Consider the following 23,044-nt stretch of genomic DNA (forward strand, 5'->3'; position numbering starts at 1 on the left):
TGGATAGCCATGTTTTGTTATGAAATCTAATATAAATTGCATAGTAGACTTCATCAAGATAAGTTATGTCATTCTGAGAATTCTTTGTATTTTTTCTAGGTTGAGCCAGATTTGTCAAATGAGCCAACTTAAAGATGTGATGCAGTACAACATCTTCCCCACAGCTGACATGATTCTCAGCATGAGCAAAGAATTTGGGATACACTATGAGCAGTGGGAGCAAAAAGCAACTGCTGAACCTGAGGTTGACCTTCCCTCTCTGCCTGTCCGGATGAAAAGACATGCGTCGCTCGACATGCACAACAGCGAGTACATGAAATGGAGGCACAGCAGCCAGCAGCTGAGGCAAAACCAGTTCAAGGACTTCATTCAGGTCTGTAGGCTTGAATCACTCTGAGGTTTATTCAAACTTATTAAGAGAGCCATTTATATATTGTGTTATTTTCCAGGACAATATTAAAAAGGTGCATGAGGAAAGTGAGCGGTTGCAGAAGCCTGAAGCTGCAGTGTTAAGGATGGACCAGCGCACAAACAGACCAGCACACAACTACAGCATCCAGACCCTCAACTCAAAGGAACAAGCCATGGAGCTGATCCGCAAAGAGATGGCCAAGGTTCGATCATTTTGTTGTATAATATTTACAACAGCTGGTCGATAGAAGAAGTACATACTGCATACCGTGCATCTGTCACACCACTCAGACTGCAACGGCACTCATGGTGTAGAAAACGTTCGCTTTATTACTCCACAGGCAAGGATGGCAAAACATAGAAGCCAGGTACATCAGCACTAGGGGTGCAAACGAGTACTCGGGTACCCGAGAAATAATAATCGGTTACAAAAAAAATGTAATCGATAATCGTTTTGTAGTCCACATTTTTGTAAATGTTTCTTGTTGCATTGTGGGTTCTAGGATAGGTCTAATTCAAAACAGAAAACAAGGAGCACGAGCGCAAAAAGAAAATAGATGACAAACAAAGCGCTGATAAAGGCTCTGTGCTGAAACGCGTCTGTTGTTGATCCGTACGCTGCTACCCTAACAAAAATATCCCTTTAATTTACCCCCCTATGAATTCACAATGAACAAAAAGTCCCAAACAAACGAAATATGATCTACGGAAGTTCAGTTCAAATTGTCTTTTTAGTCCACAGAAAAAGAAGGACTTTCACTTCAGTGATTAACGCTTTACTCCGCTAAACCAACGACGTTTGATCATCCAGGACAGAGCAGCATAACTAGATGTTTTCCTATATTTTGGAATTTTAGACGATTATTCTCTTAATAACTACAAAACAGAACAACCTTATAGGGAGAAATAGCTCATAGCGGACGGACGAGCGAGATTGAGCGAAAGTGTCATTACGCACAGAGGAGAAAGATGGAACAGACAGACACTTAAATTGTTCACCTGTTCTATTGTAACTTAATTTCCCAGAGTAAAGTGTGCTCTACACTGCAGACTGCAGTCTTTGTTAACAGAATGTTGCTGTCAAAACAGCTTCAACGTGCGATGAGTGCGCATTGATGTCTGCACGTCCTCCTCGCCACACTCACTGCTCTATTTATAATAAAGTGTTAAAACGGTCATAAGATACGTCTGTGTGAAGTTTTATTTGAGGTTTATTGTCTGTTGAAGTAAGAAATGTCATATTTGAATGTTAATACAAAGACCTCTTAGTAGCTGTCATGCTCTGTGTTGTTCTCCGATGTTCGTGCGTGAGTCCGCACATCGGAGAACAATTCATTAATTTATTGCTGTGTCTGATTAAAATGGCTTAAAATAAGCTGTAAAGTCAGTAAAGTAGCTGTCATGCTCTGTGTTGTCCTCCGATGTGCGGCTGCGGACTCGCCTGTGGACTCGGCCTCGCGTCTATTTTATTTTTTAATTTATTTATTGCTGTGTCTGATCAAAATGGCTTAAAATAAGCTGTAAAGTCAGAAAAGTAGCTGTCATGTTCTGTGTTTTTCTCTGATGTGCAGACGTGGACTCCACTGCACGTCTCTCTCTCTCTCTCTCTCTCTCTCTCTCGTCCGCTTGTTTGTAAACTGAGCACGCTTCATAATAACATAAAGCGTGCATGTGTTGTATTAAGACGTTATGTACAAGAGGTAATCGTGCTTAGGCACGGATAGTCCTGTGTAGTGTGACCGCAGGCCGCGCCGGCCAGCGGGGGAATGTCGCTGCGGGGGGCAATCGTGCTTGGGTACAGCATGGTACGGATGGCCAGTGTGACCGCGCCCTTACTAACAATTATTCAAATCCCGAAGATTCAAATTAATCAATAGATACGGTCGGCATCGCGTCATAGTTGGGGGCGGGGCCTCCCGTGCAGGAAAAGAATCACAGAAAAAAAAAGAACTACAAAACGATTACTCGAGTACTCGCTTTAACAATGGGAAGAGTAATCAATTAGAGAACATTTTGCATTTCTGCACCCTTAATCAGCACCATGCGCACGCCTCAGCAGCAACGCCCGAATGCCAGCTCAGACTGTTTTCTCCAGCCACTTGTTTAAGTTTCACTTTCATGTGCCACAAAACCTTCACCTGCTGGTGAATGTAAAAACAGTTAACTGAACAGAAGCTATTAATGTCACAGTATGTAATTAACAACATGTTGAATTAAAGTGACTGGACATTATTAACAAAAATAAGTACTTTTACAGGTGCTACATTCCTCCCCTGCAAAATAAATGTTGTCCTCAACATTAGCATTAAAATGCAGCACAAACATAGGATAGAATGTCTTCACAATACTCAGATAATACCCAACTTATGAATGCAACATTAAAGATAAATTGGTGGGTTAACCTTACCACGTAATGACAACTGCTTTCGCTTGAAAGTTTGGAAGAAGTAAACAGTTTTAAATGCATTTTAACAGGTTTAACCCTTCGAGTACACTATTATCACATACCATGTGATATAATCACACTTTACTGCAACAACACTTCAGTGTTACATTTGGTCTATTTACCCTTACTTCAATGACATTACTTATGACAAAATCATATACCTTATGACCAGAATGTCCTCTTAGCTATATAACACAGTTGAGTACCCTTAACACACACTAACCCTGTTTTTCTTCACAGTGTGATCTCAACAGATACCTTTTCATCACATTTGGTCAGTGTCTCTTTTTCAACTGTTCACCTTAGTTCTAGTTTTTCCAAATTACTCAGAATGGACAATAACCACTTAGTTCACAAACCGTCCATGTTTCTGAATCCATATTGAATCTTATCACAGCCTATCAGTAGAATCCCACGGGAATCAGAGTTGGATAAACAAAGTGTGTCCCAAATATCTGTGGAGTAGGCCAGAGCACACTGTATTGTTCATATCCTGGTGCCAATGTATTTACATACACTGGGTTAGCATGAAGCCCTATCACACGTTGGCTGGGTTGGCCTAATGATTCATAGGTCAATGTCTCTTTAGGGCGCCTTTCTCTCTGACCTGCGCGGCTCTGTTAAAGACGGTTCTGATTCATGAGGAAGAGGCAGGTCTGCAGATTGAACAGTCTCTGTTACCTCTTGATTGTCACATCCATCAGTAATGTGTCCATCAGTGTCACTGTCCAAAAGCATTTGCACTGGACACTCCATTCTGGGCTCCTCTGCCTCAGCAACAACTCCAGGCTGAGGTATGCTTTCAGGAGTCAGCGTGGTTTCAAAACTTCGCTCTCCAGGCTGGTGGTGATGGTGTCTCAATCTATGAGCCCAGTGATGTTCCTCCTCATCTGAGCTGTCTGAGTCCTCTGATGTTTCTGTTCTAATCTCCTTGTGTCGCTTCTTTTGTTGAGTGTGAGGATTTTTTTCTTTTACAGTGTTTTGAGGGTGCTCCTCAAGTGGCAGAGCATTACATGGCATTAACATGTTGCGATGAAGGATTCTGACTCTTCCTGTACCACGCTCAGGCTTTACCTCATAAACTGGACTGTCTTTACCTTTTTGAGAGACCACAATGTGTATATGATCCTCCCAATATGAACGCAATTTTCCAGGTCCTCCCCGCTCTGACATGTTCCTTACAAGGACCCGATCACCTGGGGAAAGCACTGCACTTTGCCTATTTTGATCATAATGTGTTTTTCCTCTAGTTGTAGTCTTGTGTTGTTTGTTTTTAGATGCAATGTCATATGCTTCTCGCATTTGTTAATCACTCCAATTTCCCTTTTTATCTTCATCCAAAGTACGCAGCATCGATAACAGAGTACGATTAAATCTTTCACATGGGTTCCCTTGTGGGTGATAAGGTGTTGTTTTTGAGTTTGCAATGCCAGTGTATTTCTGTAAACGCCTGAATAGCTGGTTTTCAAACTCTCTACCTTGATCGTGATGTATTTTAACAGGAAAACCGAACCTAAGTGAAAAATCATTTAAGATTTTCTCTGCCGCTGTCTTTCCTGATTTGTTACGGGTTGGGTAGGCATGGGCAAACTTAGTGAAGTTGTCAATGATCACTAATATATACTCATACCCTCCCCTGCTTTTTTCAAGGTGAAGATAGTCTATAGAAACCATTTCAAACGGCGCAGTAGCAGGTACATGACACATGGGAGCTCTGCTTTGCACTGCAGGTTTTTTCTGAAAGTTGCATTTACAAGCTTGTGTGATGTAATGTTCAATGTCTTTTTGCATCCCTGGCCAATAAAATCTTTGTCTGGCGAGACGTAAAACCCGTTCCACCCCCAAGTGACCCATTTCACAGTGGAGGTACTTGTAGACCAGTTCTTTGTACTTTCCTGGAAGCACAATTTGAGTCCTTGTTGATGTTTTTCGTTTTAACAGGCCTTCTTGTGAAACATGCAGTCTTTTCCACTCATGCAGCAGTTGTTTAAGTGTCTGTGCTTTCATATCTCTTTTGTCCGGTTTTCCCCCAGACATTTTCCACTGAAGAACAAGAGATATGGCGGGATCTTGCAACTGTGCCTGCAGTAACTGTTGTTGTGTGACCACTATATCTGGCAGGTTATCTGTACCTATCTCCTGAACCTGTGGGCTGCAGGTGATGGCTGACACCCAATCAATTTGGTTTTGCTCCTGTGTCTCCACTGCATTGAGGATTGCACCTAAAACTTCAGGGGAGAATTGTTCTGTGCATTCACTCATGTAAGAGTCCATACTCACAGGTATTCGAGACAGGAAATCTGCGTCTGTATTCACTTTTCCTGGGTGGTATTTCAATGTTATGTTGAAGTCGGCCAGTTCAGAGACCCAGCGATGTCCAGTCGCATTCAGTTTAGCTGTGCTTAAAACATAAGTGACAGGGTTGTTATCGCTGTATACTGTTACAGACGGAGCGTAAAACAAATAGTCTCTAAACCTGTCCGTAACAGCCCACTTAAGTGCTAAAAACTCAAGCTTCACTGAATGTAGTCTGTAGTTCTTTTCTGCTGGTGTCAATGTCTGTGAGCCGTAACCAATAACTCTGAGTTTACCTTCCTGTCTCTGATACAAGACTGCTCCCAGACCCTGCTCTGAGGCGTCGATGTGTAGAATGAACGGATCCTCAAACCTAGGATATGCCATCACAGGTGGGTTAGTCAAAACATCAACAAGATAGTTCAAAGCTTTTTGGTGAGTGTCAGTCCACACTATTTTCTGATGTGGGGGGAGCTGTCCTGTCCTTTTGGACTTAGACTTAGGACTTGAGTCAGTGTCTGTTGAAAGTAGGTCATACAGACATTTGGCATGATGAGAGAAATCTTGCACATACCCTCTGTAGTACCCTAAGAAACCCAGAAGTTTCCGTAGCTCTTTAATATTTGTAGGTGGGGTTGTTTTCAGTGCTTGCACTGCAGCAACTTCTTTATTGTCCATCTTGTAGCCGTCGGCTGAGATCACTTTTCCAACATAACGGACCTCATTTTTGAACAGGTCACATTTGTCTGGCCTCAGTTTAATTCCCCAGGCTTGTTGTCGTTGGAGGACAGATCTCACATCCTCCACATGCTGCTTGAAAGTTTTACTGGGGACTAAGACATCGTCTAAGTATGGAATGCATATATTGTCCCTGAGACCTTCTAGGCTCTCTTCCATACTGCGCTGAAAGGCTGAGGGCGCATTAGTGAGGCCGAAAGGGATTCTGTTCCATTCATACAGCCCCCATGGGGTCGAGGATGCCTGTCTGGAACTGTCTTTTTATTAAGCCCCCTGTAGTCAATGCACAATCTTAGGCTCTCGTCTTTTTTCCTCACGCAAACTACTGCAGCTGCGTATGGGGAGGTGGATTTGCGAATGAATCCTTTATTTAACAAATCCTGGATGTGGTTCTTAACCTCATCATACAATGGTCGAGGTATGGCATTATATGTTTTTGCAACAGGAACATCATCTGTTAGCTTAATGTCCATTTTCAAGTTTTTGATGTATCCTATTTCATCTTTGTGCTTAGCGAATGCATCTGATTCTTCCCTGAGCATTTGTTTGACTAGTGTTTGCTGTTCAGCTGTCAGGTGATCAAGATTGACAGGTGGATCCCACTGTTTATCTGATGGGTTATCCTGGAAAGTCTCTGTGGTGGTGTTTAGAGGAGTCTGAGGCTCTTCAACACATACTGAATTTACCTGGTGTTCGTCTGAGTACACTGGGTAACAGTCTGCTATCCTCTGTATGCTCCCTATCACTGTCTTGCCTGGCATTGTGATGTCATGATGTGTCATATTTCTGACATAGATACTGACCTTACGTGAGGAACAGGAAATGTTTACCAACTGACAGGTAATTTCAAGTCCTTCCTCCAATGAGAGGTTCTCCTCAGGCTCAAAGAGCATTTCAGTTTTAACTTTGAAATCGGTTCTGACAGGGCAGCTAATGCACGTTATTTGTCCCCCCGGAACTACAACAGATGAGCGTCCTGTTTTGACTGGGTAAGTGACATTTTCGTTGGTAGCTCCCTGAATGATGTTAAGTAGAGCTTCTGCCTTTCCTGATCCTAGCCTTAGTGAATTTCTGAGCAAAGCTACTCTTTCACTTAGCTGAACTTGGTCTGCATTGTCTCTTACTATCTCCTCAATAGCATTAAAACCTATTACTGGTCTCTGCATTATGTCTCTACTTACTAGCACTAGGACTAGTATCTCATCCGAGCTTTCCATTTTAGTTTTGGGATCACACAGACTGAGACTAACTTCGACCCAACCCTGAAAAGGTATTTGTGAGCCGTTTGCAGCTCTCAAGTCCAGCAGTTCATCATCATTTAACAAATCACTTATAGGATTTATTTTCGCATCAGGTAAGTTTTTGGACTTCCACGCCTCACTCATGATGGAAACTTGTGCTCTTGTATCCCACAACGCTTGTGTCTTCACACTGTTCATGTTAAACCAGACGAGACACCTTTTCCCTACCAGCTGTGCGACTTGTTTACGTTTTGAGCCATTCTTGTTTAAGTGACAGGGTTGCTCTTTATTAGGGTGACTTGTGTGTAGTTTTTCTTTTTCTCCATTTCTGTGGGCTTCTCAAGAGGCTCAGGTTGAGATTTCAGCTCAGATTTTGCGTCCTTCTGGGACTTAAATTCTGAAGTCATGGCCCGTCCCCGAGTCACAACCTCTGCCCGTTTCCCGACGGTTTCTGTCTTTCCACTACTCTACACCCTTTTGCCCAATGTGTCCCACTGCCACACTTAAAACAATGACTACAGTCCTTCTTGTCCTGCTGACATGCTACACATTGTCTCTTTGGTTCTCCTAAAAGCATTCGCAGTTGCTTTAGTTAGATTTTCATCAACAGTTTTTCCTCTCACGTCTGCACAAGTGACGCTACTTTGCCTGTGAGCTCTCTGATTGCCGTGTTGTTCTCCTCCATTTTTCTAAATAAGGGATTTTCTTTGATCACTTTACTAGGTTTAGGTGGGGCTGATGTTGCTACAGGGTCATTTTCATCCCCCACTTCTCTCCACAGAGTTGAGACTTGCCCTATGTATTGCTTTGTTTGTGACTCTAATCTTTTGGGCTCTCTCACTTTCATTGTACTGAGCAATCTGCATCTTTTGCAGGAGCACCTCGTCACTACTTTTCTCATCCTGCAAGTACATCCTCATGTTGTCATTCATCAAGCCTGTCATAATGGACTGAGAACACTGGCTTTTAACTAGCTCTTCGTTATATTTCAGGCCAGACTGGGAACGCTCAGATGCAAACAGGACTTTTTGGCGTAAATCAAGTACTCGGACCAGAAAATCAAGAGCTGTTTCACCAGGTCCTTGTACAGCTTTTGTTAGTTGTTGGTACAAGACGGTTGCATCTTTTTCTGCATACTGAGTTCTTAATATTTGTCTGAGAGTAGTTTTTCCTTCTAAATAGCTCCTCAGTTTTAATCCAGGATTCACAGAACGTATCACTGTCTCCATAATTTCCAATTCTGGATATCCCTTTCTTAGGCCACTTTCAATTTGATGTTCAAGGCTACTGAAACTCAACGTGTCTCTTGAAGTTGACTCACCAACATGTCCATTTATTCTGAAGTCCTTTCTGAAACCACTGGCGGAAGCACAGCAGCTGCTGCCGATGGAATCTCTGCCTCTGTGATGAGTCCTCTCGCCCTCTCGCCAGAACCTGTCTCTTCAGCGACGGCAGGAGCAGTGTGTCATCCCCTCGATGTTGTCCCGACGTCGGCTGAGCTGGATGAACCGCGTCCTTTTCCCCCCTCGGCGCCGGCCGGTGGAGGAGAAGATGGCGTTTCTCCCGCGTCGTTGTTCTCCGACGAGTCCTCTCGCAGTGCATCGTTCAACTCCAACAGCACCGACATGCCCTCATCTTCCCTTTCCAGAAACTCCTCACTTTCACAAAACTTTGTAATGTGCTTAATCAGTGCACGGCGGGTTTTATTTTCAATACCCTCAGAGTCTATGCCTGCTATATTGTAATGTTAACAGACAAAGAGTAAGGTATTTTACCTGCTTCTTGTAAAGTGTCTCGAGATAACACTTGTTATGAGTTGACGCTATACAAATAAAAGTTGATTGATTGATTGATATATTGCAGTATTCACATACTCTTTGCAGTTTTTTTTAACAGTCAGTTCCAACAGTTTTTTTTTCTATTTCCAAAATGAACTCTTCTCGATGTTCCGACATCTTTTCACCGCCGTCTTCACTTCGAAACTCTTGAAAAACAACAAAACGAGACCGTGTCGTGCTAGCTTAACTTCAACTGTAGCTAACGTTGGCTCGTTACCGCGTCTCTCAGTGTCTCAAGTCTTAGACTGCAACGGCACTCACGGTGTAGAAAACGTTCGCTTTATTACTCCAAAGGCAAGGACGGCAAAACATAGAAGCCAGGTACATCGGCACCAGCTCAGACTGTTTTCTCCAGCCACTTGTTTAAGTTTCACTTTCATGTGCCACAAAAGAGCTTACGCTGCCACCTGCTGGTGAATGTAAAAACAGTTAACTGAACAGAAGCTATTAATGTCACAGTATGTAATTAACAACATGTTGAATTAAAGTGACTGGACATTATTAACAAAAATAAGTACTTTTACAGGTGCTACACATCTTAATATATCGAGATGTAGCATGGTGGCTTGATTATAGTTGCATGTTTGTGCAGTCTTCTTGTTTTTTGTTTTTGTCTGAAAAGAGATCACAAGTAACTTTATATGATACATTCATTAGGCCTCAGCTTGTACTCAACAGGACATCAGGTCAACCAGCAACTAACTGAAGAGAGAATCAGCTGCAGACATCAGGGTGGTTATGAACTGTAACACATTGAGCTACTGATATATACAGTGCTAGGATAGCACATAAAAAGTGGATTAACTATTTTAAGCGATTAGGAATCCGCAAATGGAACTGGAAAAAAAAAATTCTTAACAGCAAAGTGAATCCGAATTTACTCCTGTAGTTTTTTTTCAGCTAGTTAAGTTTTACAACCTCAGCTATTTAACTTAGCTAGTGTGAACATAATGGAGAGTGTGGCGGCTTAAGTGTGGGGAACTTTACTCTCAGGAGTTTGTGAAGACCTAAAAAGAGCTAAAAGGACGGTGAATAACAAGAAACTGCATCTGCTGGCATTGGAATACAAAATGGTTAAACCAAAAGACTCAGAAAATGGAGACCGAAATTTATCAGGACGCCACGAATTTCAGTTTAAACCTCGAGTTTTTCTAACACCCCCCCACTTCTACCTGCTCCTCTCAATACCCCTCCCCCTCCCTTGAGTGCAAATTGCACTCAGGTGTGCAGCAGGTGGAGCGAGGATGGAGAATCAGAGAGAGAGAACTGAGTTGCATGTAACAGATTAGCTGTTTTCTTAGGTAAGCCATCAAATCCTGTTTCATTTCTGCTTAGTGGCCAATATCTCCTGCTCCTGCTTTTGACTGCATTTACCCACAATGAAAAGGTAACATGTATAAACACTAATTATCAATTTGTAATCCCGTAACGGTGGCCAAATAATTAGAAAACCTTTATACATAAATCCACAAAAAGAAAAAACTTCAAAGATGAAACTGGTTTTATTTGTTAGGCTATCTTTTTGCAGACACAGAAAGAATGTGTCCAGAGAAATGACCATAAATGTAATGTGCTTTTTGTGGTGAAAACTTCAGGTGCCAGGGCGGAGGTTCACTTACAGTCAGCAGTATCACAGTGCTACAGTGGAGCCAGGAAGCATGACCACTAAACCTGACTCCAGCTCCACTGCCACCACTCCAGTTTGGGTCTCAACTACGAGCAGCGACAGGCCCACAGAGCACCCTAGACATCTAGATGAGGCTCGAGTGGAGGAGCTGAGGAAGGTGAGATCTTCATGTATCAGTAGTGTGGGTTTTCACAGGAAAAGGAATGTTTAGTTTATGGGCATTCCTTGAATCTTGGCACATGGATAACATTTTAATGGCTGTTTACATAGTCAGTAATGTTAACCTTACTGTTCACTTTGGAGCTGTCCAGTTAACTGTTGAGGGTTCAAGTTCTAATATTACCGTTTACTGTGCTTCTAGCCTTGGAGAGAGAACATCCTACATGCCAACATATTGAAGCCCACACTTTCACGAGACAGATTGGCCTGGAACCAGCGCCATGAGGACTTTCAGCTCTATAGCAAACCTCCAACTTTCTTCAGCCCATCTCCTGCCTCCATATACCTGGCTGGTAGGTTACACACTTTAACACTACACCATAAAACACTAGAGACTGCTAAACGTGGTGCAGCTTTTATGTACAGGGTTATTTGGTCTTATGATGTTTTTTATTTTTCTTTTCCCATGAGTAACTGGCCAAATGTTAACATCCACATGTCAGACAGATATATATGTCCAGTATACCCATCAAAGCACACAGGTGTGAATGTCAGCATTTGGTGTCAGAATCAGAAGAGAAGAGCTCTTTAAACTGAAGTTCAGCCGGCAAATAAGTAGAGATCCATCACAGGAACCAACAGCTGTTTTCTGTTGCCCACTGTATACTAGGCATTCCTGCTCTTTGTTTGTTTTTCCATGGTTCTATTCTTTATTATTGAAAACGACCGAGAAATATCAAAGAATAATACTTTTATGAAGGCATGTAACACTGCAATTGAAGTTGCACCCATTTAGATACATTATGTTTACATTCAAGCCCTCCAGATATTTTTGAGGTTTTGTATTTTAGTTAAATCCTCCTCTTCATGATAGAGGTTTAGGTCTGATAATGTTCCAGCAGGCAGGTTGTCAGACAGAAATAAACAGCAGCAAATGGAGCCAGTCAATAAAAAACCACAACAAAGCACTATAAAAAAGGTTTTAAACATTCACAACAGAGTACAACATCCTTATTTAATATCAGTTCCTCTTTTTTATTTTCAGACCTCATTGTGTCAGGGAAGTATTTTTCCTTTGGTATGTTTTTTTTTTTTTTTTTACAATTTCAGGAAACTATTAGCAAAACATTCCTCAATTGTATGCATGTCAAAACGGAAATTCATTTTTTACAGTATTGGAGTTGATTCAAGTACAAAAGTGCAGTTCAGATGCATTCATAACCATGTTAAACAGGGTACTGAGAGGAAGAGAGAATATGTATATACTGTATATATATATATATATGTGGTGAGGGATAGGATGAGAAATTAGGTCTTCCTCTCACAAGACTGATACATTTGATTTCATGTAAAATATTTTGCTAGTCAACTACACCCAAAACTAAATGCATTCACATGATAGTCTTGGTGGTCAGGCAGAAAGTCTGACATGAATATAATAAAATGTATTACACCACTGTGTTCTAGGCTAAGTAATTAGTATCTCACATGTAGGCCGATCTGTATTTGGAGAAAATTACAACAGTATGGATTTCGACACATTAAGGCATGTTGGGCAAAAAAGCAAAAATTGTTTTAATGGAATTTGGACAAACAGTTCTTTATGTGCACATACTAGACAACGATGAGTTGGGTTTCAAACTAACCATTGAACAGTTGTGCTTTGTGTGATGACACACAGTATTTCTGACAAATTGATAGATAGATGTGACAGAGAAGGCTCAAACTAATTTAATGCACTAAGTTGTATATTGAATTCTTTCTCTAACTGTCTGGGCTGTAAATGTTTGCTCAGCATTCAGGGGCAATATTGATAAGTGTCTTCGTTATGGTAACACACTGCCGCACCACTCTGAAATATACATTTAGTGAAGGAGGATCTTCAAAAATGTCAGCAGTGAATTTGCATCTATTTGTGATGGTGTCTCTGTCAAACCATCCTGCAAGGGAAGTCACTTGATAACCTTTATAGTTTTATGAATAGTGAAGCATTGAGTCTAAAGAGATTTAGATCTGTACAGTGAAATTTATGCTTTGGATCCTCAGGGGACCATCTGAAGCAGGAGCAGCTTCCCCAACTATCAGGCAGCAAACCACCAGGAAACTTCAACACCCCGTTCCCACAGTTTAAGTGCCACATGGGAGGAAAGTCACAGGATATACTGAAAGACGAGCCAAAGAAGTATTCACTCAGGAAACCAGGCATGACATTGAAGGTACAGTGTTTTTCATTGGCTGAGCTTGCATTAAATGGCACAAAACAAAAACTTCAGGTCCCAGTTATATTTTGACAGCGACACATTTTGGGATGCTGGACACATTTAAAATGTTCTAACTTTAGATATATTTTGGTTATCTATCACTGACAATGACAAATTTAAGACATCGGTGTGACTCTAGGGGGCGGCTGTGGTTCAGTTAGTATAGTCATTGTCTCTCAACCGGAAGGTCGAGGGTTCGATCCCCAGCTCCTGCAGCAACATGTCTAATTTGTCCTTGGGGCAAGACACTTAACCCTGAATAATGTTTATTATTTCCATCTTAATAAGTCCTCTGTCCTTAGACTGATGAGTTTCATTAAAAAAACACATTTAGTATTTGTTGTCTGGTTTTTATTTCGGCATAAACAATAAAGACAATGCACAGAAATGGGAAGTCGTGTTAAGTGTACAGAGTCTAAAGCAGCAGATTCTTGTCCCAGGACATCTTTTTTTTTTAAACAAATGAACATTTCTTAAACCTTTATTCACATTTTTGGCTGCTCCAGGGATGATGAATCAACCTTTTCAGGTGATATGGGCTAACCTCCAAATCAAAAATGTTAACAGCTGCTTTACCATTTAATTGGATATCTATATTTCTGTGCATTCGAGGCAAGACAAATTGCTATGAAGGGACACTAAAGTATTAGTCCACCTGTAGCAGTATTTCTCAGACAGCACTATTGATAGTACCTAGAGAACTGCAGGGGGTAATCTAGCTCATTTTCAAAATGTTAATTTAAACAAATATAAGTTGCAGTTTATTTTTTAAATAATTATACTATGCCCATTAAAACATGTAAGTTCATTAAAAAACATTTTATGTTGCACTGTGACCCCTTTCACATTGTTTACAGCTTGCCATGTAATACATTTCTATAATAGGTATAGTTTAGAGATTGTTGTGTCAGGTCAGAGTTCACATGTTTGTTTTTTTTCTTGGTCAGTAGACAGTAATAATCTTCAGTCTGTAGCCAACAGCAGTGTTTTGTTTTGCAGCCTTTGCCCCAACTGTCTGTGATCAACTTTGAAGATGACAAACTAGTTGAAGACAAGAGTGCGGCCCTGGGTCCAGGCCCCTGTGCGGACTGCAGCCTCAGCAGCAAAAGCAATGCTATCCCCAGACACAGCTCTCAGTACAGCAAGTACCACTACAAGTCAGTTTAACTTACCACTTTTATTCAAAAAGATCAAACACACTAAGCAGACAGTATACACAATGATCTCGTTTCTTTTTTTGTGCCGACTCTTACAGTGGATTCAGTAAGCAGCACTCTTTCCTGTATAAACGGACCGCCCTGCCTCTGACAGATGAGGAGAAGAGTATCTTCAACTTCCAAAAGTACACACCTGAGACAAAGGCACGTATAACAGACGTCCAGCCTTCACGGAACATTGTAGAAGCTAGAACCCACAAAGACTTGATCATGTACACTAAATAGGCTCAGAGGAATAAAACTAGCAGTGAGCTCATTAAGTGCTTTGGATTAAACTTCATAGAAAGTCATCACACCTCTGATGTTATCTGGATTCAATGTTTAACAAAATAAAGTCACTAAAGCAAGAAATCTCTTAATGTATACGAATAATATCAATGAAGTCAGTCCGAATAGAAGAGCCCAAACAAATAATTAGAATCTCTAATATGACTTGTTCATATTGTCCAATCAGAATAGAGGAGGCAAAGTGTTAGAGTGACATGGGAGAGCTCAGTATGTTCTCTCAAGAGGGTGAGAGCAGACATAGGCTCTGTTCTCCAAGACCTCCCTGGCGATCTTCTTGATGTTGGCATCGTTGTTCTCAGGAGCGTCTGGAACAAATTGAGATGAGAATTACAAAACAAGCCGCCTTCGTTTGGTTAAATACGAAACACAACATTCTCATAAGTCTGGATCATGTCACCGGAAAGCCCTGCATTACATGTAGGTCATTAAAAAACATGCGCAGTGTGAAAATGAAAAGCAGCGGGGGGGTCTGGGTGTTGGTATGTGGTCTTGGTGGGGAAATTCCGCAACACATGCAAGTCTTTTGTACTTGAGATGCAGTAAAAAAAAAAAAAAAAAAAAAAAAAGCAAGTGGCTGTTCTCAATTACCGTGATGTATTGTACTTACGTTTTTGCAACTGAGTCATCCAGTAGTTGTTCTTGAAGAAAGCTTCGCTGCAGAACGTGTTTGCTAGAAGTACCTAAAAAAAAAAAAAAAAAAAAGGGACAGCCATTCATCAAACCGTGCTGACATGAATTCAAACAGGAAAAAAAGAAGACTAAACAAGATGCAGGAGGCAGATTAAAGCGCAGAATTTAATCAAATGTGAAATGAGATTGAAAACATCGGTCTGTCCAAGTTTATCCGCTGACATGGTGCAAAACATCACAACACAACAACTGAAAACTTCATGCTCCATTCTAAAAATATCCCATATCCTAGACAAATTTCTCCCTAGGGAGACGAATAAAGAAACCTTGGCCTTGATATTTATTTAAAATAAAACCAGGTCAACACGTCTCCTCTTTGTCATGTAAATATTTCAAAATTTACAATCCTCTACAATCATAGTGAGGCCTATTTTAAGCCACATTTGCTTTTAAAATTATTCACATCTTTGAACCTTGTGTTTCTTTTTGATCCTCGGGCAAAACCGTTAAGTCTTATTAAAGTCACAAATCTTTGGATGGTATTCAGTTGGACAGGATCCCTGCAGTCTCTGTGTGTTTTGCATAAACTACAAAAGGGTGGACCACTGCCTGTTTGTAGTCCGTTGTGCCTGTAGCTACAGTGGACTGCCCATCTGAAACACAGAGGAGAGTGTTGCCAAAGAGGATAACGCAAAGCATTCGCTGGCCTCTTTAATGTCTCTCTGTTGAGGGTTATTGCGCGGTGCTTTGTTCCACATCACTGTTTCTGATTACACACACGGCCACTTTGCAGTCCGTGTTTACGCTCTGCCGTCCTGTGTCCTCCTTCACCTCCGTCTGCTCTCATACGAACTGTACGCTCCATGAACATGCGTGACATTCTCAAGCTGCTTTAATGGCTTTCAGTAGACTAAGACTTGCTTTCGTGAGTGAAACCAGCCTCACCTTATTGTTAAAAAATGTGTGTTTAGTTAAGCCCCAAACTTCACTGAATTTAGCAAAGACAGGATTTTCTATTAATACTTTGTTATTGAATGAAACCACTTAATGAACTGGTTTCTCTCATTACTGGTACTGCGTGACTGTAATGCATGTGTGATTCCACGAATAGAAGAGGCACTCCATTGAACCCAACCACACAATTCAAGCAAATGATAAGAGGTTCTAATTATGAGGTACTTGTGACTTATTGTCAGTGTTATTTGAAGTAAATAGTAATAAATGGACCAAATATTGCCCGCTACTACGCTTGTACTTTATGGCAGATGTGACTAATTGATAAAGCAGACTGATTTGATACCTCTTTGCTGTCCTTCAAACTTTTAATGGGACTCCTTGATATTAACTTCAATGCAGAAACCAGGTACTGCTTTTTATTCAGAGAGGACAACATTTCTAAGCAGAAATTAGAAAGCCTCAGCCATCCTTCCTTCCATACACGAAGTAGCCTTGTTGTTTCTTGCAAAGGCCTGAACTGAAGCTCTGGTAAGAACAATTTAAACATGAAGTCCCATGGGTCTGTTATTAAATTTCGAGATAATTAAGAATATTCAAACTGATAATTGAATTGCTGCTGTTGCCCTGCTAACCTGCATGTCCCACCAAATTGGCTGTATATAAATGCTGGGAGCATAGTGTCAGTTTGAAATTGTCTAAAATTAGAGGAAAAGTGTGGGCCGATCTGCTGAATGGAAAAGTGCTCTGAAGGGATGTTCATTGTTGACGTGATTTTGTAGCTAGACCAATAAATGGTTTAACTTCGAAAGCTAGACCGTTAATAACAAGACTGCAGTCTGTTCGATCGGTCTTCTCACCTCGTGGTCGTGATTCCTGAGGCCGATGCTGATGGAGCGGCTGGCTCTGGACAGGACAGCTGTCATGGCGTAGAGGTTGATCAGCACATCTGCTACCCTCTTCAGCATGAGCTGTTCATCCACTATGCTCTGAAAACGTCAGACGACAAACACACAGAAACTTCACTCGTCGTTCATTTCCAAGCCCAGAAATGAATTAAGTTAATTCTACTTAAGCGTGTCTCTGATATGCCATGGAATAATGGCACATTTGTGGTTGGTACCAAGAAGACTGCAGCTTTTTCCTACATCAGACACTCACTCTCTCGTCAGGAAACAGTTTAGATTTTGCTCTGAAGTTGTGATGAATGACTTCCTGTGTTTGGAGGTTTTTCAGTCATAGACCATACAGACAGACACCATGATTAATACTCGGCTAATGTGTGATACCTATGGTGTCTCAACTACGGGGGGGGGGGGCAGGATGCCCTTCTCTTTGCCAGTTTCAAATCTTTCTGAGGCCTAAGATCAAACCTGACCTCTCGGTGGGAGGGGTTTAGAGTTTGGACTGTTCCAACATAAATAACTGTGTTGGTGCATAGTATAACATTTTATAAAGCAAAAACAGGTAAGCCTCTGCTAGCTAATATTATAATGACAAATGGAAATTGAAAGGAATATTATTTTTAAAAAATCTCTCTCTTCTGTCAGGGATTAGAGAGCAGGAAACATGAGCAGGCAGATCGTTAGAATACAGACACCCAGTTTAAACTGTCAGTTATAATCTTCCATTATTATAGAAGACATTTTTATCTTCATCTAGTGGATTGTCTGTCGACTGAAGTTTGTACTCCTGGCTTTGCCGTAAAGATTTAGATGAATTCACAGTAGGTCTCGACCGATATGAGATTTTCTTGGGCAGATACCGATATCAATATTGGTTGAGAGAAAAAATACTTTATCGATTTATCGGACGATATCTTTTTTAGATGTATGATATCTCTAGAGGTAGATAGATGTAGATAAACACATTTATTGCGTTGATCCCTAACTTGTGGAAAAGCTATATAATGAAGACAAGATGGTCACTCAACTGGAAAGTAACTGTGCATATACGTGCGTCACCACTCGACACTCTGGAGAGTGATGATGCTGCCCGCCCTCTGCTGGTGAAAAAGAACCACCCCCTTGCTCCCTATCCCTCTTCCTGCATCGTATCCCATCTCTCCCCCTATCCCCTTCCAAGCCCGGCGCAGTCTAGTCCCGTGAAGGCTGTTTCATCATGAGCCGGCGATCCAGCCGAAGATTTCTGCCTTTTAATAAGGCAGTTTTTTCTTACCACTGTAACTTCTGCTGCTTTGCTAAAGTGCTCATGATGGATTGGCCGGGTCTTTGTAACATAGCAATAAGTAAGGTCTTTTACCTGCTTTCTGTAACATAACAATGAGTAAGGTCTTTTACCTGCTTTTTGTAAAGTGTCTCGAGATAACACTTGTTATGAGTTGACACTATACAAATAAAAATTGATTGATTGATTGACTTGTGCTCTGATTGTCCAAAAATCATACGTGTCCCATGTCTGATCATTACTGGTCACAGATGGTTGTTACAGATCCCTTACTTCTGCTTATGTGTGTCTAGCATGTCTGTTATTGTATTATACAGAGTGTTGCTTTCTTTTAAGAGGTCCTATTTGCCTTTTTTTCCACAAACGTGGTCGGATTTTGCTGCTGGCTGGGAATTTTTTTAAATTTTTTTTTTTTAAAGCAAAAGCTTGAATTGGCTGAGAATAGATCTGTCTGGGATCAGATTGTGATAGAACACTGATGTTAACATTAGACCCTGAATGTGATTCATATCACTCCAGCTAAAAGGAACAGGAACTAAGCTGAAGTTGAGGACATTAGGGGTAAGAAGTGGAAAGTTCAGGGTGATTATTTTATGTCCAAAAAAAAAGTTGATTCTATGAAGTCAACATTATACTTTGTGTTACTATAATCAGGAAAAATCTGGAAGTCTTTTACTGTTAGCCTAAGAGCTATCAAACTACAACATATTCAGTTTTTTTTTTAAAGATACATTTTTGGGCTTTTGAGCTTTTTATGCTTTTATCTGAACCCATGCTGCCCGCTTTGAGGACTAAAGCCTCTGTACATGGGGCACGACACTAACCGCCAGGCTACCATCCCCCCACTGAATTAAATTCTCACCGGCTTTTATCATTTGTGATTTTCCTAAAATGGGACATGTTGAAATAAGTGCTTTGAACTTCAATGTTTAATGTGTTGTTTTAAAGCAGCTGAGGACTGCAGGGTGAGGAAGGCCCTCTGAGGACACATCTCATGCTCTGATTCAGTGGATTTAAATGATACAGGAAGTGGAGACTTGGAAAGCTGATCTGTTTCCAAGGGATTCTTAGCTTCTTTGGGAAGGCCGTGATTACAAAAAGCCCGGTCCAAGAAGAAAAAGAGAACTCTTTGGAGCAGCTGTATGACAAACACTTAAGAGACACTGAAGATATGAACAGATCTCTACAACAGCTTGTTTATTCAGCCGTTCGAGAGAAATGGAAATGTTGTTCAAGGCTAAATGGAAACATTTAAGAAAATACATCCCAGGGTATTTTTTCCAGAGTGTAAAATCAATCAAATATTACCTTTCCGAATCTGTACAGCAGGCTCTCCACTGTCGATCCAAAAAGGCTGACATTCAGTTCCAACTTCTTTGCACTTTCCTTTAAACAGAAAACTCCTGAGTCTCCTCAAAACAACAAAATTGATTTAAAGCATGCACAAAATGTTTCATTTTAAAATTCTTACTGCCAAGCTGGGGTGAACCACGCCATCTTTTCCCGTCAGGCCGAGGTCCACTGAACCCCCTAATGAGGTCCTCAGCTTCTGTCCCACCATCCCCATAGCCAGACCTATATTTCCTTTCTTCATCTCCCTGCAGACAGAGCAGAAGGAGGTCTCAGAAAACAGCTTGAGATGTAACTGGACGCCTTCATGAGTTTTACAAACAGTTAGCGTGGCCACACAAAGTTAAACCTTCATAATCAGAAGCTTATGAGCTGAGTAAATAAATCATATCTTTTATTTATAACAACCATGGTCAAGGAAATACTTATATACAAGGTGAAAGGGGATGGATCAGGTGATCATTTTTTATCAAGACAAAAACAAAAAAAATCTACAATATGAATATTAAGATGTGTGAGTTTCTGGGAGGCTAAAGATTGGAAAAAAAACTGGTTGATGCAGCTTTTAACAAAATGTTTTTTACGAACTACAATCACAATATTTAGTGTCATCTTATGTCTCATCATCATATTGTCATCATATTCTTACTTTATCTTTCCTGTGATTATTTTTCCGGCATACTGCATTCCAGTCAGAGCGACGTACATCCTCAGGATCTCATTGGTCCCCTAAAAATAAACAATGTTAAGTAATATAGTGGCATGTCATCTTATTATGTATTACATTATAGTATACCCTTCATGCAGCCACTAAAGAACACAACTCAGTTGGACTTTAGTTTACATTTTGATATTCGTAATGGCTTTAAATCATATGAGAGGTCAAAACCTGGATAATTACATTAAAAAAAATGTTTTGATTTATTCTCACCTGATTGTCATTGTATGATACATATAAAAAATGTAAGGCCTCATTAGCTGCAGGCTTACTTAATCCATGAATGGATAAATCATTGAGCCCCAACTCAAAAGAACTCTCATTCTCACTCGACTTTGTTTCTAAAGTTAAATACGCCACCTGGTGGCCACTGACAGAATTGATCTGCTTTATAAACCAACAAGAAGAACAAAATGTATAAACCCAGGATTCTTTGAAATACTGGAGTTCAAAGTACCTCTCACCTGACGAGTTTTAACTTACGAACAACATATCACTGTTCCATAACAAAAAAGGGATGACTAATTTAGCAGTTAAATGTTGTTTAAAAGTAATTTCCAGGGGGAAATATTTTGAAGTGGGGATGTATGAGTTACTTGTTAATAGTAAGTCTATTACCTAAGGGAGATTCTGGTCTGAACATTGACAAACTTGCTCGAGTAGCAGCACAGAAGTCTATACAGCGGCTATACATCGTTACTGGTGGTAAGTTTCATCACAACATTTCGATTATTTTCAGCAAATCCCACATTTACACCTGTAATTGTAAAAACATTTAACTTAGCATTTTTCCACTGATTTACTTTGAGATCAGAAAGCCACTTTATTTTAACAGGATTTTGCACACATACATACACAGACACACACATGCACAACACACACACACACATGTGGGCGGGTGTTCCTCCTCCTGCAGTGCTCCGATCAGCTGCCTGAAGAGCCTTTTCTACTTCCACTACACTGGGAATGAATCACTTTTACATGTTCTATTTTATTTGCTCTTTAAATGGTGACAAAAGTCTGTGATAACATGACATTTGTTGTAAGCAGTGTGACTACAGCCCTGGATTTAATGACAGAATAGGTGTTACCATACCTCAAAGATGGGCAGGATACGACAGTCCCTGACGAAGCGCTCGTAGGGGTAGTTCTTTGTATAACCCAGACCTCCGAGGATCTGAAGAGCTTCACTGACACAAATCCAGCCCCCCTCTGAGCTGAAAACCTGAGGAAACAGATGGACAATTCAAATTAACGAGTTCTTCAGTTTAACACTTGTTTCATATTCAATCAGAAAGGTACCTCACCTTAACCATGGCGGCCTCTAGAGAACAGTCTGGAAGGCCCGGTCTGTCCATCATCCCTGCCGTCAGGTACGCCATGCTCTCCATCACAAAGGCATTGAGAGCCATCAGTGCAAACTTCTCCTACAGTTACAGAGCAAACACACACCTTGTTTTACCTCTGACCACACCGAGAGGTGGTGTTAAGATCACGCAACTCAAAGCAGCAAAACTTTACCTGAATCATACCAAACTCGCCCAGCCTTTTGTTAAACTGCTTCCTGGTCATTGCGAACTCAGAGGTCATTTCTACAGAAAGCCGGACACAGCTGATGTAAAACTGATTACGTTTTTAAAAACACAAAGCATGAAAGCTCTTTTTACAGAAATCTCAGCTGCCGTAGAGAACGTTTACCTATCAGTTTTTTGATCATTCCTGCTGAGGAACTCCCCATACTGAACCTCCCCGAGTTCAGGATGTTCATGGCCACCTGTTCAACACAAAGAAGAAATGAGGTAAACAAATGAATCTGACCGTCCAGATACAGTGATGAAGAAGAGGATGGAGCTTACCTTAAATCCACCTCCGACTTCTCCTATTACATTCTCCACTGGCACTGGGACGTTGTCAAAGTTCACTTCACAAGCTGAAAAAGGCAAAAAGTTTCATTACTATTTACAGAAAAAGGCACATAATGTATGAAAAGCCATTGCTGAGAGTTTATCCTTCCGAGAGGTTTTTCTTAATGCAGATCTTACTGTTGGATCCCCGGATGCCCAGTTTGTCCTCAAGCTTGCCGTTGGTGACTCCGCCAAAAGCTCTCTCCACGATAAATGCGGTAATCTTATCCTTCTTCTCACCATCTACAACCACCTCTGTCCTGGCGAACACTGTCATAACATCTGCCATGTTTCCGTTCGAAATCCAAAACTGGTCACACAAACACAAACACAATGGAGCTTCAGAATTGAGGCAAAACAACAGAATGTAAAAGGTCATTTGAAGTTCAGATTAAACAACGTCCAAACTGAATTCCTCTCACCTTGGAGCCGTTGATCAGGTAATGTGTTCCGTCTTCTGACAGGGTTGCCCGAGTTTGAATGGAGGCGGCATCACTTCCACTGAAATGGTGGAACTGAGCGTAAGTCAAGGTAATTCAACCACATGCAGACAAAAATGTAGATGCTGTCACAATTTCAGCTTGACCATTAAAATCTCACAATACACCAAATACTCAAACAGTAAAGAAACCTGAAACGATTGCAGAGTCTTGATCTTATTACATTTAATCAGAGTAGATTCAACAGAGACTATATAAACTATCATGTCAAAAGAAAACCCAAAAGAAGGCCTCATAATGAGTACAATCTTTCCTTTGAAATTTTTAACTCAAGTATGCC

At 40.9% G+C, this 23,044-nt stretch overlaps 2 protein-coding genes across 2 annotated transcripts in view; one reads left to right on the forward strand and one right to left on the reverse strand.

Annotated features, from left to right (window-relative positions):
• Positions 1-96: 96 nt before the first annotated feature.
• On the forward strand, positions 97-14,458 carry cfap92 (cilia and flagella associated protein 92 (putative)). The gene is made up of 7 exons (XM_061041718.1): positions 97-373; positions 450-614; positions 10,565-10,753; positions 10,958-11,108; positions 12,802-12,971; positions 14,016-14,173; positions 14,272-14,458. Exons 1-7 carry the CDS (start codon positions 119-121, stop codon positions 14,456-14,458), a joined length of 1,275 nt encoding a protein of 424 aa, XP_060897701.1. The 5' UTR covers positions 97-118.
• acad9 (acyl-CoA dehydrogenase family, member 9) overlaps positions 13,497-23,044 on the reverse strand; it is a 15,656-nt gene continuing 6,108 nt past the window's right edge. Inside the window, exons 6-18 of the mRNA XM_061041434.1 lie at positions 22,687-22,765; positions 22,403-22,574; positions 22,217-22,290; positions 22,059-22,134; positions 21,882-21,952; positions 21,668-21,787; positions 21,457-21,585; positions 20,292-20,371; positions 19,764-19,890; positions 19,601-19,678; positions 16,966-17,094; positions 15,129-15,201; positions 13,497-14,826 (exon numbers count right to left, since the gene is read on the reverse strand). Of these exons, the coding sequence (XP_060897417.1) occupies positions 14,726-14,826; positions 15,129-15,201; positions 16,966-17,094; positions 19,601-19,678; positions 19,764-19,890; positions 20,292-20,371; positions 21,457-21,585; positions 21,668-21,787; positions 21,882-21,952; positions 22,059-22,134; positions 22,217-22,290; positions 22,403-22,574; positions 22,687-22,765 (1,309 nt within the window). The 3' untranslated portion in view covers positions 13,497-14,725. The remainder of the gene's footprint in view (positions 14,827-15,128; positions 15,202-16,965; positions 17,095-19,600; positions 19,679-19,763; positions 19,891-20,291; positions 20,372-21,456; positions 21,586-21,667; positions 21,788-21,881; positions 21,953-22,058; positions 22,135-22,216; positions 22,291-22,402; positions 22,575-22,686; positions 22,766-23,044) is intronic.

Source organism: Labrus mixtus, chromosome 7 (assembly GCF_963584025.1).
Source record: "Labrus mixtus chromosome 7, fLabMix1.1, whole genome shotgun sequence".
NCBI classification, from domain to species: Eukaryota; Metazoa; Chordata; class Actinopteri; order Labriformes; family Labridae; genus Labrus; species Labrus mixtus.

What these genes read in the sequence shown, in the direction of transcription:
- cfap92 (XM_061041718.1), top strand. Translation starts at nt 119, where the DNA reads ATGAGCCAACTTAAAGATGTGATGCAGTACAACATCTTCCCCACAGCT. An exon ending in AGTTCAAGGACTTCATTCAG is followed by an intron (nt 374 to 449) that starts GTCTGTAGGCTT and finishes GTTATTTTCCAG; the next exon opens with GACAATATTAAAAAGGTGCA. An exon ending in GAGTGGAGGAGCTGAGGAAG is followed by an intron (nt 10,754 to 10,957) that starts GTGAGATCTTCA and finishes CTGTGCTTCTAG; the next exon opens with CCTTGGAGAGAGAACATCCT.